Raw genomic sequence first — 15,831 nt, forward strand, 5'->3', positions numbered from 1 at the left:
TGTGGGTGTCATTTTCCCAAAACTAAACCTATTTTTCTGCAAACGGCGAATTTGGGTTTTCTGTTTGGTGAATTGGGTTCATGTGCAATTAAATCTGAAGAGAATGAACAACAGTGATACTGGAGTGTGAAAACTCTACAGTTATTTTGATTCTTCACTTCACAAAAAGGTTTGTGTGTGTACTTGAGCTGTGTTTACAATGAAACTCCACTGTACTTCTACGATGTCTCATTAACAATCTAAACATCTCTTCTTCTTCTTCTTCTAGTATTCTCAAAAGGTCAAACTACTAAATCAAGCTATGTACCTCTAAGCTGTTCACTACGACTGTACCTCAAAAGCTGAAGCAGCTTATCTAGCTGCAAGCTGGTCTTTCTCCAGAAGATCCACAAGGCCTCGAGGAGGGTATTCGAAGAAAACTAATCCTTGAGGCTGTTCTTCTGATCTGCTGGCTAGCCATTCTGCACACGAGTTCTCTTCTTTGGAGATTTGGTAAATGTCACACTCCCATTCCCTCAAGATCATGTCCTTGCACGATCTTAGGATTGTTCTTCTTTTAGGACACAGGTACGATTTTGTTGCTAGAGCATTGATGATCTCAAAGCTTGTTGTCTCCAATTGGATTCTTCGGAAACCGCTGTCCCACAAAAATTTCAGGCCATGGTATATAGCCAGTAGCCCAGCTGCCACTTCAGAGATGCTCTTATGGCACCTAATGTACCCAAACAACCACTTCCCTGATTGGTTACGCACTATTCCAGAGGACACGGTTTGATCAGTCAAAGTGTTTAAAGTTCCTTGTATATTAAGTTTCGCCAAGGGTGGTGCCCATATCTTCTCGAAACCAGGAGGTAAACTTGCTTGTTTGCTCAACTTCTCCGGTGATCTTGAGGGAGTGTTTTGTGATTCTGCAATAAGCTTCAGAGCCACATTCGCGGTAAGGCATTCAGTGTCTATATCCATGTCAATAACATCCCCATCATCAGACTCTTTATCAATTTGAGAAGCAGTTCCGGGAACAAGTGTAAGTAAGTTTTTGGTCTGGAGAAAAAAGCCCCAAAGGAAGTATTCTGTTTTCTTCTGCGTATTGATGAGAACTGCAAACACAAAATGGAAATTCTTTTTTTTTTTTTTTTCTGGCAAACACAAAATGTAAGTTATTCAGGACAAAAAAAAAACATCTGTAGTGATACAGTAGGCATACACTGGGAGGTATTGTCCAATAGCGTCGAGGAAAATATCAACAACTCAGTGGCGTTTATACCAATTTTAATCATGGCATTGCGAGTTGCTATAGCCTCAAACAGATGAGTATATTCTTCTTTAAACCTGAAGAATGAGTGTACATACCCTGATTAAATAAGTTTTCTGATAACAGCGATTCAACAAGAAGAAGAAGTTTGTCCTTCATAGAAAAAGTACCTCTCTGTTTTCTTCTCATCTGGGAAAAGGTACACTTCGACATTCAATAGCGTTGGGATTCTGCCAAACAGATCAATAAGAATGTGGCATGTAGGAAGCAATTCGACCTTGAGTAATGCAGGAATCGCCTTGGAAAGTCTAAGTGCCTTCCTCGTGATATTGGATGCCGGTTTAGCCAAAAACTCGCAGTCAAACTCAGGTGGTGTGGCAGAATCCATAATGCGTCCGCTGGTACAGTTGTTCAAAGGAAGAGTTCATTTTAACACAAGCAAAGAGGAACTCTTGAGCTAGTAACTTGTAAAGGTCCAAAGAACCTAGTCTATAAAGGAATCAAATTAGGTCACAATAAAAGCGCAATATGACATCATGAGTCTTAGGTCATGCTCTAGAAAACGCAGCAAGTTTCGGAATTTCTAAATCTTCAGTTTCAACCAAGTAGCATATGCATAATGTGAAAGAGTTTAAGTAGTATGCGTAATGGCAATAATCTAGCAACATAGAGTGGTCTAGTTGACGTTTCTAAAAATAATGTAAAGTGTCAAGTAACTCACTTCCAAGTAGGGTGCTGAGCTGGTAGAAATAGAAGTAGCTCCGATAGTTCTTCATTAGAGACTGATTGACGTATCTCTTTCAAACCATAATCTTTAGCTTTATCACCAACTTCCACAATTGTCCCTAGAGAAACCAAGAAAAAGCAAGACATGTTTTTTAGCCATCCAATGCAAACAAGTTAAGAATTCTTTGGCTTTCCGAAAGGAAAGAGAAGCAAAAGATATCACCTTCTACAACTTGTGTAGCATTAGCAGCTTGTTGTTTGATTCTTGAACGAATCTGCAAAGAACGTGGACTAGTAGGAGGCTCAATCGTCTTTGATTGAAGGAGTCTTGGATTGGTATCCTGTCTCACTGGTGGAGTAGTCAGACTCAGAGCTCGAAGACCGCAAACGATTTTTTTTCTGAAACCTTCTGCAGGAAAAGCCAAGACGCGTCTTGGTGCTTCAGGAGTTGGACGAGCCGGGACATGTCTTGGTGCTTCAGGAGTTGAACGAGCCTGGACTCTTGGTGCTTCAGAAATTGGACTAGACGGGACATGTATTGGTGCTTTAGGAGTTGGTTGAGCCGCAACAGGTCTTGGTGCTTCAAGAGTTGAACGAGGCGGGACATGTCTTGGTGCTTCAGGAGTTGGACGAGCCTGGACAGGTCTTGGGGCTTCAGAAATCGGACGAGACGAGACATGTATTGGTGCTTTAGGAGTTGCTTGAGTCGCAACAGGTCTTGGTGCTTCAGGAGGTGGACGACCCGGTACATGTCTTGGTGCTTCAGAAGTTGGCCGAGACGGGACATGTATTGGTGTTTTAGGAGTTGGTTGAGCCGGAACAGGTCTTGGTGCTTCAGGAGGTGAACGACCCGGTACATGTCTTGGTACTTCAGAAGTTGATCGAGCCAGGACAGGTCTTGTTGGTGTTTGAGTAGTTCGACGAACTGGGACAGAGTTTGGTACTTGATAAGTTGCACGAGCACGCTTAACAGGAGAAACCGGCATCACATTGCTTCCAGATGAAAGTTTCATAGCTTCCACGGGTGAAATCAACTTAACTTTAGAAGGTCTAGATATTGGATTCCCTCTGGGAACTGGATTTGAAGATTCAACCCTCAGCTTACTCCTACCAGGAACTACTTTGATCGAATCTGATGGCAACTGACCAGGACTCATCCTGAATTGATGAGAAATTCTCAACCTTTTAACCTAAACAAAACAAAAAAAAAACGAAACTTTAATTAAAAAAAAATCATCCAACCGAATGATGAGAAGAAATTAATATCGACGAACTGATTCAGGTAACTAACTAACTCTATATACAAAACCAACGACTCACCAAGAAATCGTGTGTACAGTAGAGAAGTTCTATAATCGAAACCCTAGATTACAAAATCCTAACAAAACCCATTAAGCGGGTGAAAAAGTACGGAACGCGTGACAAGGAACAGAGCAGATAAAGCGGAAACACGGAATCAGTTAGCCGAAGAGCGAAGATTTTCAGAGAATCATCAAAGACAACTTTTTTTTTTGCTTGCGTAGTACGAAATATAAAGCGAGAAAATTAAAAAAAAAAAAAGTAAACCCGAGAGAGAATACAAGACGAACACAGGGGGAGATGAGGAAAAAAAATAAAATCAGAATGTGAGTTTTCAGATACCGAAACGATTCAACTTACTTACACAGAAATCGAAACCGCCGGTGAGTTTTTGTCGTTGAAAAGGGGAAGAAACACATACACACTGTGGAGAGAGAAAGTAAGAGAGAGAGAGAGAGAGAGAGAGAGAGAGAGTGGGGAAGAGAGGGGAAACGAAGAAGACGACAATTATCTTTCTCACTCTCTGAGAATTTGATATTTCCGGATATCACCCCTATAATATCTTTTTAACTTTTAACTAAAAAGACCCCTACTATTCTTTAACTATTAAAGAAAACGCCAACTTTTCTTAAATTGCAAAAAATCCCATGTGCTAGTAAAAGGAGTCGAGTAGAATCCGACTTATATGTTTGAGCTTCTATAGTAATGTTTTGGTGCATTTAACTTTTGGGAAATTCATACCTACTTAATATTATGTTTCACAATGGTTAAACATGTTTTTTTTTGTTTAATGGCGTGTTAAACCACTGAAATTTATGAAACTTGGATTTGGGTATGTGACATTTCATGACATAATAACACATGTAAATTTGAAATGTATATAGTAATTAACAACAACAAAGAAAAAAATAAACATTTAATAAACGGGTCCTGCCTGGCTAGTCCTGAAAAGCTATAAGAAAGGTTTCCTATATTTGGCAACCTCGATTATGAGTCCATAAATTGTCATCATAGCATCTCTTATCATCTTTCCAGGAAACTTCGAGTTCCTGGCCTCTTTTTTCATAAATGGTTATGGGTCCTTCCTTGCAGATACATATGCGTTCGTACGACTTTGTGTGGTACATATACATATAAACGAAATTTTTAATTACAGTACCATGGGGTAAAAAGTGATTAATACCTTCTTTTACTCCTAGCTCAATTGAGTGGGAAGACGAATTTAGTTATGTACATTCATTAATTAGTCGTATAGTATGTGACTTGATCCCAAATGACAATAATATAAGTCCAATCTCAGTTAGCTAACAAAATGACTTGTGACTCAAGAAAAAAAAAAAAGAGTAAAGCTAATGCCTTTTTAAAACCCCTAGATTAAGATGACTCAATTAACAACACAAGTCTTTTTGAAATGAAGCGTGTAGTCGTCAGATTTTGAATCAGTGGAGAGATCAACGTATTGTGGTGGCTCTTGAATGGAAAATCTTTCCCACATAGGCTTGAACACCGGACATATTGATCAATCAATCTTCTTCAATATTTCATCAAAGGGAGGGAGAGAAACTGGCGATTAGTTGAAGCGGAAAAGATTGGTTTCATCACCTAGTGAGCGTGGCACTACTTGTTCTACAACTTGATTAGTTCTTGATGATGGAGCAGCTCCCATCCAATCTTTCTTATCCACAACTCGATTAGTTCTTGATTCGATTGAAATTTTGTTATCCACAACTTGAATAGTTCTTGATGATGATGGAGCAGTTTGATGATCAATAGGAACTTGGTAATCCACAATTAGTTGCTTGGTTCTTGACAATGGATCACGGCACTCTTCACATAACCAAATACGAGGAACACGATGTAACAGCACCCTGGCGCAGTAACTTAAAACACACACACACAAACACACACAAAACAAAGAAAAATATTATATTGAAGAACATTGAGTGAGTAGGTGGTTAAAACAGTAACAAGAAAATGAGTCAATATTTACGTATGCTCTCTTGTGTCTCTGCAATTGAAGCATGTCATTATCGAAAGCTCATCAGCAACACTTCCGCATACTTCGCAAGGCTTCTTCTTGGTATTCTTCTTCTTCTATACATAAATGTAGCAATTAAAAGATCAGTGATAAAGCAATCCGAAATCTTGCTTCTCATAAATTTAACACAAAGAAAGAACATTAAAGAAAGAAAGAAAGATTCAGAAATCAAGAAACCCTAAAAAGATGCAAAAAAAATCGGTTCTTGATTACAGGGCAAGTGTAAATGCAATTGCTCTAAACCCAGAACAAGAAAATCGGAAAACGAAGAAGCAATTTTACCGCGGAATCGGAAAGGTTAATAATATCTGAAGTAAATGGCGAATCTTTTGATCCAGACTCGTAACCACTTTTGTCCACCACCATTGTTATCAAATCAATCAGTCACAAAGAAAAAGAAAAAAAAAATCCAAAAAGGTCTTTTGAAACTCAAAGTTTCGATCTTTCTTGGTTTTCTTGAAATCGAAGAGTCAGTTTTTTTTTTTCTCAAGAGCGAGCGAGCGAGCGACGACGACGAATTTGGGTTTAAGTAACAAACCTTTTCTTGCTTCTCCCCAAACCCCAAATCTTGAATTATTGTTTTTTTTTTTTTTTTTTTCTTAATATGATATATACAAAAAGTATATTTCAAATTTGTAGTATTTATATATTGGTTATTTTATACAATAAGTTTTAGCAAATGTAATTAATGTTTTAATCTCCGATATCTAAGGAATTGGTATTATCCAATTTATTTATTAGTCACCTTTTGAGTAAGAACATCTGCCGACGTGGCATCTTCTAGACCACTTATTTTATCCAGCTTTTTCACCAAGTTTTCTAATATACTTATGTGTCTTCTTCTTACTCTTAATTTGAAATATTGGCTGTCAATAAATAAAATAAATTCTATTGATAATGAATGTATGTAAAACATTTGTCAAAAAGTTGGTTACAAAGAAGATTGAAACTTTTAATATTTAACAGTGTTCTAAAACGCGGGCGCTTTGCCTGTATATGCGACGCCTATTCTCTATTCGGTGTCGTAACGTATCGTATACATCCTATACGGCTTGTTATGCGTTTTCTTATAAAACAGGCGCCTGGGCACCGCATAGTCCGCGTATACAACACCGCCGAGATGTCGTCCCTACGTTTTCTTAAGTGGACAAAAACCTAGTTTCTTGATACTTAATGAAAAACCCTAAATACAATCCCAACTAATATTGATATCTCTCTGGTTATACCTCGTTTTCATAGCTCGTTAAATTCTATTGCTCTTCTCTGTTATTCGGTATTCCTCTTTGGTTTATCTCTCTATTCCGATTGACCTTCTTCTCAACGTAAGCTGCTTCATGGTCACTTTCGTGTATCGCAGTCTTTGCGGTAAAGTTCTTTCTTTATTATTTAATATTATGTTATACTACTAATAGTTTGTTGATGCTTGTGATACCTTTGGTTTATTGTTCGTGGCTATTCCTTGTGAAGTGTTTATATAACATCCATTGTGGGAGTAACAATCATATTCTGTTGTCATGATTTGATTATTTAATTATTGTTGTTTATATTTTTGTATTGTTTTTCAGTAAAAATTAGAGGGGATTATTATCAAAATTCAGCTGCTATGAACTATGACTGAATCTGCATAAATATCTGGTTTAAAAATATAACTATTTTATAATTTATATATATCATATATATATAATTATTTAATATATATTAATATCCGCCTAGACTCCGCCTATACACCCGCGTATACAACTTGGCGCTAGGCGTTCGTCTATCGCCTAGAAACCGCCTAGCGCGTTTTAGAACAAAGATATTTAAAGAAGAAAAATTAAGAGTTTCCTAAAATGGCCTAGTTGTGAGACAAATTCAAACAAAGCATCACATTTCCCATATCTTATATCAACTGTCTCCAAAGCATATACAATATCATTTTTATGGTAACAGCAAAAAAGGAGTTGTTATAGCTTCATCAAAGTAGCCAGACATGACTCAAAGAAGAATATGTACACAACAAGAGTCAAAATGAAGACGATCAATCAAAGTAGCTAGCCGGAATCAAAATGACTTGTGACCCAAGAAGAAAAAGACAAAGCTCTTTTAAAAACAACCCTAAACCTATAGATGTCTCTCATGTCATCGGTCAAGCTACACAAACCTCTCTGAATAAGCAAACATTTAGATCTCAGATCCCGAATCAGAGGGCAGATTCAAGTCTGGTATTTTGAATGGAGATGTATCCATTGGCACATGAGAAGAAGAGCCTTCATCAACTACACGATATATAGATAAACAAATCAAAATCAGTACTTTCTTTATTTCTGTATCAACGAACAGAGAAGATATAAACTGAATGATATATATACTTAAGCTAAAAGAGATTGATTTTTTCATTACCCACTGGAGTGGCATGTGCCTGTTGTGGAGCTTGATTACCAGATTCGCATGTAGTCATGTTGTGATTATGAACAATTTCGCTATCAACAACTTGATAACTAGTTCTTGATGATGTAGTAATTTGAGCAATACGACGACGAATAGGCACAACTCGATCACTTCTTAAATATGTACCAACTACGCGACCTGAGGTAAAACACTCATCACATATCCACATCCTAGGAACATAATGTTTCATCACCCTCGAGCAATAACTACAACATATACATAAAAAACCAAAAAAAAATCATGGAAATTAAGATTCGTGTTAACTGTAATTAACCCTTTAAATATTTGAGAAAAAGAAGAATTGAAATTGATCTTTACGTATGCTCTCGTGTGTCTTTGCAGATGAAACATGTCATTATCTGATCGTCATCGGCGTTACAACCGCAAATCTCACAAGGCTTCTTTCTCTATACGTAGCAAAATGAAAGATTACGAGAATTAGGAAACGGTATTCTCTGAATCTTGGTACCGAATCACAGAGAGAGAGAGGAAGAGACTATTCTCAGAATCGACAAGGTCTAAAAAGATGCACACAATGATTTCTGATTACAAGAAGAGATGCAAACCATAAGTAAGTTTAGTCGAAAATGCAATTTGGGTTTAGCGTTTTACCTCGGTAAGGCTTATCTCTGACCCTGAAGAAGTTTGTGAAGCTTCTGATCCAGCCTCATATCCACTTTCGACGGCGTCCATTGTTATCTATCAAAAGGTTTCTTCAATGGCGTTGACTGAAACCAGGTTATCGTTTTCTTGAGTTGGAAGAAACAGTTTTTTTTCTTTTCTTTTCCTCTTATGTGCTTGAGACCCAAACTTGAATCTTGCTTTATTTATATACGAAAGCCAAGTTCAAATTACAAGTTTGTGGTGGTATTGATTAATTAAATTTCAGATACAAATATATGGAAAATGAAAATCCGTATCTATATAAGAGTCTTTTTTGTTTAAATAGTAAAATTTCTTACTTTTGTTTATAGAATAAGTTTGGGATCAAGTAAGTTATGTATATGAATAAAGTCTACCATTTACCGTCAAGGAAAAATATTAATAAATATACAACCTTCTTTATTTAGTAGCCATAAAAAAAGGTAACACACGAGTCAAGAGCTGAAATCTTTGCTTCTTACACCACAATAGAACACAATCAGAGACTAGTAGCACTACTCTATTTAACAATTTCTTCGAGCCACTTAGCACTCGCATTGAATCAATCCCTCTCCCTGTTTTGTCTCTGCAATTGCTTCCCAGAATTCCAGTGGTTGGTATGTTTGAATAAAGGCTGATTCCACCAGAGGCAGTGAAAAACAAGCACAACACATAACATCAGAGACAGAACAATTTCATTTGGAGACTTCAGACTTGACATTAAAGCTCTCTAACCAAACTGAATCTACTAACTGGAACTTGGAAGGGTCTTAGATTTAGAAAAAGAAGGACATAACTTACTTCAGAGTCATTGTCTGGAAGTTTGACTGGAAGTTCCTGGAAGAAGTGCTAAAGACTTTTTTGTTAGGAGAAAAATTCCCCAAAGAAAGTTATTTGTTTTCTTCTGCATCTTGATGATAACTGCAAACACAAAACGGGTTTTATTCATTCTTGAAGCCAATGAAAAATCTGCAAGAATGCATTAGGCTTACTCTGGGAGGACTTGTCCAGTAGTTTTGAAGAGAATATCAACAGTGGTGTGCCATTGACGTTAATTTTGATCATGGCATTGCGAGTCCTCATGGCCTCAAAGAGATAATCACGTTCCTCGGTAAACCTGCAAGAATAGTAAGTTTTGTGATAACGATATACATGAAGCTTGTCCTTTGTAGAAAAAGAGGCATGTGTACCTTTTTGTGTTCTTGTCATATGGGAAAATGTACATCTCGACATCTGAAAGCCCAGGGTTTCTGTTCACAAACAAATCATTCAGAAGATTGCCTATAGGAACCAATTTGACCTTGAGTACGACAGGAATCCCCTTTGAAAGTCTGTAGGCCTTTGCACGGACTTTAGATGCCGGTTGAGCTAAGAACTCGCCATTAAATTCAGATGGTGTACCAGAGTCCATAATGCGTCCCCTGGTATAGTGGCAGAAAGAGAAAATTATAAAATATGGACATCTTCAGTTTCAGGCTTTTCAGCAATGTAACACAGCCTCATGCTAAAGAAACTAAGGAGATTTCCTTTTCAAGAATGCAGATAAGGCTAAGCACAATGAGTGAAAGAAAAGGGTAATGTGCATACATATCTAGGGAAAATTGTGAAATTAGTAAGAGATCTGACTGTAGCATAAAACATATTTAGTAGCACAAGAGGAAATATTGTTTGGAGTGATCAGTAACTTACTTCCAAGTGGGCTGCAAAGCTGGACGATATGGAAGTAATTGCAACAATTTATCTGATAAGATTGATCGGCATATCTCGTTGGAACCGTGATATTTAGCTCCATCACCAACTTTCGATTTTGATCCTTGAAAAGCCAAAATTTATTCAATATGTGTTTCAGTCTTCCGAGTAAAAGAAGTGTGGGATATTAGGCCTTTTAAAAGGAAAGAGATAATTAAGAAAATCCATAAAGAGAAGAAGCACAAGACACCACCTTCTACTACTGCTTGTGCCTTAGAAGATTGTCTTATGAATCCTGGACGAATTTGCGGAGTACGTGGACTACGAGGCTCAACATTTTTAGGTGGACGGAGGGTTGAATTGGTTTTGTGAGCCGCCACTGAAGAATTAAAACTCCTAGCTCTTGGAAACCAAGCAGTTTCTTTTGTTAAGCCCGTTGCAGAACGAGCTGAAACTGGTCTTGGTACTTTAAAAATTGATTTATTGCCTCCACATGAAAGTTTTCTGACTTCGTCTGGTGAAATCAACTTCATCTTTGATGTTTCAGGAATTTTTTTCCATTTGGGAACTGGATTGGAGGACTCTACCCGCACCTTATTCCTAATACTTCTAGGTACTGCTTTGATAGAACCTGAAGTAGGTTTGTTTTGAACAGGTCTCATCGAACAATCAGCACAGACAAAATGTATTGAGGTCTCAAATGAATTTCCCCGCATGCAATAACTGGAAAACAGAGATCAAATCGAAAGAGAATTAGTGAAAGACAATCAAAATATTCATTTGACTACATAAGCAAAACTTATAAGATATGATATTACTTCTCACCGGTGTTCACAGGCTATACGGCATTTCGAGCAAGTTACAAGTAACTCCTTCCATCCTTGATGTCCACATGTTTCACAAATTGACTTCTACAATAGTTGCAGTAAAAGAGAATCATCAGCAAGCAAACACCAGCTTGGGAAGCAAACGAAAATGTATAGTTACTCAAGGGATCCCAGTAACTCAACACCGAATTTTTGAAAAGCAATAGAAAAGACCAGTGTAGTAAAGCCATACAAATGATACATACATACAACCTAAAGACAGAGATCAGGAGCCATATAAAGGCATAAACGAAATGGGTATGCAGACATTTTTCTAACTCTACTGTTCTTTGTTAACTAACTACCGTTTAGGAATAACTCTTGATCCCTCAACACTTCTTAAGTAGTTGCACTGTTCGTCGTTTAAAGGAGATATAATATAATGCTTCGATCAATAAGAAAATCATTGATAAAGAGTGTAAAGCAAAGATGATTTTGCAACTCATCAAAGACAAGCAAGTTGCTCGGATCAGTGGCCAAATGTGATGTATAAGCATGTACAGTAAGACTGAATACTGATTAGAGTATTTCAAACAAGAGACTCAAAAAGGAAATCTTTTTTTGTTAAGAGTAACGCCAATATGATTTTGCAACTCATCAAAGAGAAGCCATACTTACCTTTGATAGATTCGATTCAGCTATAACTCATGTCAAAAAAACAAAATCTTAACTTATATATACACGCACAGGAAATCAAATCTGATTATTTCAAACAAGAAAGGAAAGCTCACTCAGAACAAAAGAAAAAATCAATACACAGGGGAACCAAAATAGGAAAAAAATCATTGATCAACACAGTACAGTTAACATATTGCAACTCAGGTTATGATCATACTTGACCAAGCCAGAACTCATTTAAAAAGGAACATCTTGCAACACACTAGTCTCCCATTTCAGTTCAGGGAAAAAATTAGCAACCTTTTAACAAAAGCAAAATCGAAGACAAGTAATCTCCGAAAGCCAAGGATTCTCATTTATGTTCCATGTTCAATAAAAGATTTCCCAAAAAAGGAAACCCTAGATTAAAAACCCTACACATTCCCCAAAACCCATTTTAGTACAGTTGCTAAAAGCGTGATACCAAAATGTAGATACACCAGAAAAATCAGTTGGCCCAGTGAAGAACCAAACTATCACAAAATCCCCAGACAAAGATCTGAAACACCCTTGCTTGTGAATTACGGAACCAAAGGAGCAACAATGGTAATGAAAAAAAAAATCAAGAAAAAAACATTACGAAGACGGAGCAGACGATGGAAAAGAAGAAAAAAACAGAGACGGTGCTGCTACATACCATACTACGGTATGATTTGCGTCTTACGAAGCTCTAATGTTGAAAACTCACCGGAAAGTTTCGATTTTTGGTGGAAAGAAATGGGTTTAGAGAGAGAATGGAGAAGAAATGTGGGGAGAGGTGGGAGCTTTGAGGGACCAGCAAAAGAGAGAGAGAGTGAGAAGAGTCGTCACACGGAAGAAGAAATGTTTTAAAAAACGAAAATTGCAATATCTGTCCATTCTCTAACTTAATTTTTGAAAAGACCCTCAACTTCTTAAAATCTTCATAATAACCCATAACTTATTTTTCTTTTTTTTTTTTTTTGTCGTCAACCCATCATAACCTATTCTGCACTCCTATCAAATGTATATTGATTCTCTGATCGAAATTATGGTTTTATTATTGATGTTAAAAACGTTGAGTCTATAATAGTACATGGATGGGACCAAAATCTCCAATACCCTTTGATTGTAAACTGTTGTAAGCTCATAATAATATTGTACTAATAATAGTATTAATTAGTACCACTTTTTACAGTTTTTTACTTGATAGGCTCTAAACAAGTCAGCAAAAACACCAATATTTAATGCCGTTAAATTATTAAGTTATTCTAGTTTAGTGTTATGGTTTTATGATGCTATATTAACTGATGTCTGATACTATATAGTATATACAAATTTTTTGTTTAGTGTATGGCACACGCATGGATTGAGATCTCTACGTTTTTACTTTCGCATCGTAAGAAAAAAATGACATTGTAAAGATGTTAAAGCACCATTAATCGAACCACATAGAATGTTTATATACGTAATTGACAAAATGACGTGGGCTTTAAAGTATGATGGTTAGTAAGCAAATTGGTTTTTTCAGACCAAAAATAAATTCATTTCAATGTAATAAAATTATATTACATATGAGCCGGAGATAAGATCATATATATAAATTTTTTCACTTGCATCAAATCTACCACAACCGTCAAGAGGTACGGGTAAAAAAGCAAGAGCTGAAATCTTCTTACAACAAAAACATAACACAGACCCATAACACAGAGACAGACATTACCACTAAACTAGACCCATGTCCTCGAAACGAAACTAAAGTGCACCCACAAAACCAGAGAACATTAACATCCTTAGAGCATCAAGAAAGAACAGCAACACTCGACGACGCGATGATCAAGAGAAGGCTGATGAACGATTTGCTTGAGTTCATGAGAGAAAACGCGCTGCTTTCTGCCGAGTAATCCGGGTTAATCCCTGACCCCGTGTTGATTCCCGTGCTATTGCCTCCAAAACCTCCATTGGTTGAGGTCCCTGAATAAGGACTGTTGGTACCACTTCCAGGAAGTGTGGTGGTGGTTGAGCTACTTTTTGGACTGGATGTGCCAGGTGACATGCTGGTGCTGCCGCTACTAGAGCCACCAGAGCCGCTGGAAGAAGAACATATATCAGACAAGAAACAACAACTTATGAAAGACATTGCTTTGAAGGACGCTCTTCAAAGCAAATTCATGTTACTCAGAAACGCTAACAAAAAGAAAAGTCTCAGTTTCTAACAACTCAAGGGGTCTTTGACGGGTTCTAAAGACTAGAGGTTTAGAGTACCATTGAGTATACGGCCATATCAGTAAAGAACATGATCATGCGTTCAAACTGTAATTCCAATAAAGCATTTGATATGATAATAGATATGATCAAAAGTTTGATTAAAGAAATAAAGGAAATTGCGTACTTTTAGGCCCATGTTGAACACTTCCTGTTAAAAGGGTCTTAAACAAAGAAGAAGTAATCGAAACTGTAAACAATAGAGTCAATATTACATTACTAATTCTATTTCCTTTAGTCTATTTAAGTAATATTAATGATGCTGTTTTTTATATTAAACTGATGTGAATGATGCTATCTCTTTCAAAACAAAAGTAAACAAAAACAAAAAAAAAAAGTTGTAAATTGGGACCCAAATCAAAACTTTAATCTACTTTTTCTCTTTGCCACAAATATAGAATAAAGGTTGATCAAAATTCTTGGTTTTGGTCCCAAAAATTGCAAAACGTATTTTTTTTCTTTTTCAATTTCTTGATAAGGCCATTTGAATCAGAAGCATACCTGGCACTAGTAGGGAAGGTACATCCTGTATAACCTGTGAAAACAAAAACGCAGAACAATGTTAAGATATTTGATTATTATCCACAAACTTGGTGCTATAAATAGAGTCTTTATTATGTATTTGGCGTATCCATTTTGTCTCAGAATCTTCAATACCAATAGTGACAAAAACAAAAGCCTCCAACTTTCTGTAACTATCAATAATTTGAACACCACATGAATCCTAACAATCACTCCAAAAAAGCAAGTTTATTTTATCATTGGGCTCCCCCTGGTTCTAATTAAAACACATTGAATAACAAAATGAGGATGGTTGAGAGAGACTAACTGGGATCGGAGGTGGTGGGAGTGGCAGTGCCTTTAAAATCACAAGTGCCAGAAGATTGACCCTTCTTTTGGAAGAAGCTATTGACTGCATAGCTGCAATGGGACCTAACATTGTCAGGGTTGAAGCAAGATTGTTTTGGTTTAGTAGGATTACAATCTGCTCCATTTCCACAGGCATAGTCTAAGGTTGCCTGTAGCACTGTATCACTCAGTCCTGTTTTACACACACACCATAAGGCACCTACAGAGACCACCAAGAAAGTCAACAAACATTAGAAGTGATGAAGAAATATATAGATAACTGCATCTTCTTTGTTTAATAATGTGAAACCAACAAGATTTGGGGAAATCTTGAAATCACCATTAAAAATCAAGATTTGCAAATAACCAACAATATAAGAAAGACGTTGTGAGAAAACAAGCAGATCAGATAAACCTAGCAAGATTTCTATTAATAGTTTGTGAACTTTTCCCAAGAAAAAACATTTCAATCAATAAGAAAGAAGCTGCAAAAAGAGAACTTGAAAAAGGAAAGCAAGATTAAAAATGAGTTGAGCAGAGGAAAAATCTTGTTTTTATTCCTTTTCTTTCTCATTCTTTAAATTAATATTTTTTAAGTCTGTCTAGCAATGGCAGAACACTCAGGAACAGTAAAACCCTTGAGTGCTACAAGAACCTTTATTCAGACCAGAACTAAAGAGGCTTAAGAGTGAAAAGAGATAAGACTGTTAGCGAAGAAATCTGAAGAAGAATAGTGGAAAGTTCTTACTAGAATGTCCGGCCATGGCTAGAAGGAGAAGTGAAAGCGCCAGAGCAGCCATAGATGCGTCCAGACAAAATGTCACTGTTATCTTTCTAGAGAGAGAGAAAAGGATGGAGATAGAGATCTCTAGAGCAAGAAAGAAGAAGAAGAAGAAGAAGAGAGAAAAAGAACAGAGAGAGAGAGAGAGAGAGCAAGTAGAGAGGGGGGGTGGTGAGGTGAGAGTGGCTACTTGTTCTGTGTCTTCTTGTCTCTTCTCAAAACCCTTTTGAGTGCTTTTTTTTAACATCATTAAAGAACTTAGCTCGTGTAGACTTTTTGTACGTATATTTGATATTTAAATTAAAGATAAGTTTTGAAATTCAAAACTCTCTCTACCTAAAAAATAAGGAATAATTAAAATCATGGTCCACAATGTGTG

General features: G+C 36.7%; 5 protein-coding genes across 7 annotated transcripts; all 5 read right to left on the minus strand.

Moving 5' to 3' along the window:
• Nucleotides 1-56: 56 nt before the first annotated feature.
• LOC104726697 (uncharacterized) lies at nt 57-3,804 on the minus strand. Of its 2 annotated transcripts, none has more exons than XM_010445625.3 (6): nt 3,642-3,804; nt 2,202-3,168; nt 1,974-2,097; nt 1,423-1,650; nt 1,205-1,329; nt 57-1,097 (listed from the first exon to the last, which is right to left on the minus strand). In XM_010445625.3, the coding sequence occupies exons 2-6, from the start codon at nt 3,133-3,135 to the stop codon at nt 352-354; spliced, it is 2,157 nt and encodes a 718-aa protein (XP_010443927.2). In that variant the 5' UTR covers nt 3,136-3,168; nt 3,642-3,804; the 3' UTR covers nt 57-351. The 2 variants fall into 2 exon arrangements, with proteins under 2 accessions (XP_010443927.2, XP_010443926.2); XM_010445624.3 differs by having other exon boundaries at nt 3,638-3,802.
• Nucleotides 3,805-4,483: 679 nt separating this feature from the next.
• LOC147935563 (PHD finger-containing protein 5-like) lies at nt 4,484-5,928 on the minus strand. Its single transcript, XM_087476459.1, has 3 exons — nt 5,598-5,928; nt 5,268-5,371; nt 4,484-5,157 (listed from the first exon to the last, which is right to left on the minus strand). Exons 1-3 carry the CDS (start codon nt 5,679-5,681, stop codon nt 4,848-4,850), a joined length of 498 nt encoding a protein of 165 aa, XP_087332585.1. The 5' UTR covers nt 5,682-5,928; the 3' UTR covers nt 4,484-4,847.
• A 1,550-nt stretch (nt 5,929-7,478) lies between these two features.
• On the minus strand, nt 7,479-8,438 carry LOC147935564 (PHD finger-containing protein 4-like). The gene is made up of 4 exons (XM_087473056.1): nt 8,358-8,438; nt 8,064-8,152; nt 7,698-7,951; nt 7,479-7,573 (listed from the first exon to the last, which is right to left on the minus strand). Exons 1-4 carry the CDS (start codon nt 8,436-8,438, stop codon nt 7,479-7,481), a joined length of 519 nt encoding a protein of 172 aa, XP_087329182.1.
• A 348-nt stretch (nt 8,439-8,786) lies between these two features.
• On the minus strand, nt 8,787-12,404 carry LOC104726699 (PHD finger-containing protein 6-like). 2 transcript variants are annotated; one of them, XM_010445626.3, is made up of 8 exons: nt 12,237-12,404; nt 10,902-10,987; nt 10,330-10,799; nt 10,077-10,200; nt 9,578-9,808; nt 9,380-9,504; nt 9,189-9,308; nt 8,787-9,021 (listed from the first exon to the last, which is right to left on the minus strand). In XM_010445626.3, exons 1-7 carry the CDS (start codon nt 12,237-12,239, stop codon nt 9,196-9,198), a joined length of 1,152 nt encoding a protein of 383 aa, XP_010443928.1. In that variant the 5' UTR covers nt 12,240-12,404; the 3' UTR covers nt 8,787-9,021; nt 9,189-9,195. The 2 variants fall into 2 exon arrangements, with proteins under 2 accessions (XP_010443928.1, XP_087329486.1); XM_087473360.1 differs by having other exon boundaries at nt 10,895-10,987; nt 12,237-12,378.
• Nucleotides 12,405-13,081: 677 nt separating this feature from the next.
• Nucleotides 13,082-15,695, minus strand: LOC104726700 (PLASMODESMATA CALLOSE-BINDING PROTEIN 1). Its single transcript, XM_010445627.3, is given in 5 exon segments — nt 13,082-13,371; nt 13,374-13,647; nt 14,324-14,357; nt 14,652-14,891; nt 15,420-15,695. Coding segments are annotated over 5 exon segments (621 nt in total). The 5' UTR covers nt 15,472-15,695; the 3' UTR covers nt 13,082-13,350.
• Between the last annotated feature and the right edge of the window lie 136 nt (nt 15,696-15,831).

Source organism: Camelina sativa, chromosome 11 (assembly GCF_030686135.1).
Source record: "Camelina sativa cultivar CO46 ecotype springtype chromosome 11, ASM3068613v1".
NCBI lineage: Eukaryota > Viridiplantae > Streptophyta > Magnoliopsida > Brassicales > Brassicaceae > Camelina > Camelina sativa.

What these genes read in the sequence shown, in the direction of transcription:
- LOC104726697 (XM_010445625.3), bottom strand. Translation starts at nt 3,135, where the DNA reads ATGAGTCCTGGTCAGTTGCCATCAGATTCGATCAAAGTAGTTCCTGGT. An exon ending in TGCTACACAAGTTGTAGAAG is followed by an intron (nt 2,098 to 2,201) that starts GTGATATCTTTT and finishes TGGTTTCTCTAG; the next exon opens with GGACAATTGTGGAAGTTGGT. An exon ending in GATGAGAAGAAAACAGAGAG is followed by an intron (nt 1,330 to 1,422) that starts GTACTTTTTCTA and finishes CTCATTCTTCAG; the next exon opens with GTTTAAAGAAGAATATACTC.
- LOC147935563 (XM_087476459.1), bottom strand. Translation starts at nt 5,681, where the DNA reads ATGGTGGTGGACAAAAGTGGTTACGAGTCTGGATCAAAAGATTCGCCA. An exon ending in TTAACCTTTCCGATTCCGCG is followed by an intron (nt 5,372 to 5,597) that starts GTAAAATTGCTT and finishes ATTTATGTATAG; the next exon opens with AAGAAGAAGAATACCAAGAA. An exon ending in AGAGACACAAGAGAGCATAC is followed by an intron (nt 5,158 to 5,267) that starts GTAAATATTGAC and finishes GTGTGTTTTAAG; the next exon opens with TTACTGCGCCAGGGTGCTGT.
- LOC147935564 (XM_087473056.1), bottom strand. Translation starts at nt 8,438, where the DNA reads ATGGACGCCGTCGAAAGTGGATATGAGGCTGGATCAGAAGCTTCACAA. An exon ending in CAGAGATAAGCCTTACCGAG is followed by an intron (nt 8,153 to 8,357) that starts GTAAAACGCTAA and finishes TGCTACGTATAG; the next exon opens with AGAAAGAAGCCTTGTGAGAT. An exon ending in GGCACATGCCACTCCAGTGG is followed by an intron (nt 7,574 to 7,697) that starts GTAATGAAAAAA and finishes TATATCGTGTAG; the next exon opens with TTGATGAAGGCTCTTCTTCT.
- LOC104726699 (XM_010445626.3), bottom strand. An exon ending in GCTTTGCAGCCCACTTGGAA is followed by an intron (nt 9,809 to 10,076) that starts GTAAGTTACTGA and finishes CCACTATACCAG; the next exon opens with GGGACGCATTATGGACTCTG. An exon ending in ACTGGACAAGTCCTCCCAGA is followed by an intron (nt 9,309 to 9,379) that starts GTAAGCCTAATG and finishes TTGTGTTTGCAG; the next exon opens with TTATCATCAAGATGCAGAAG.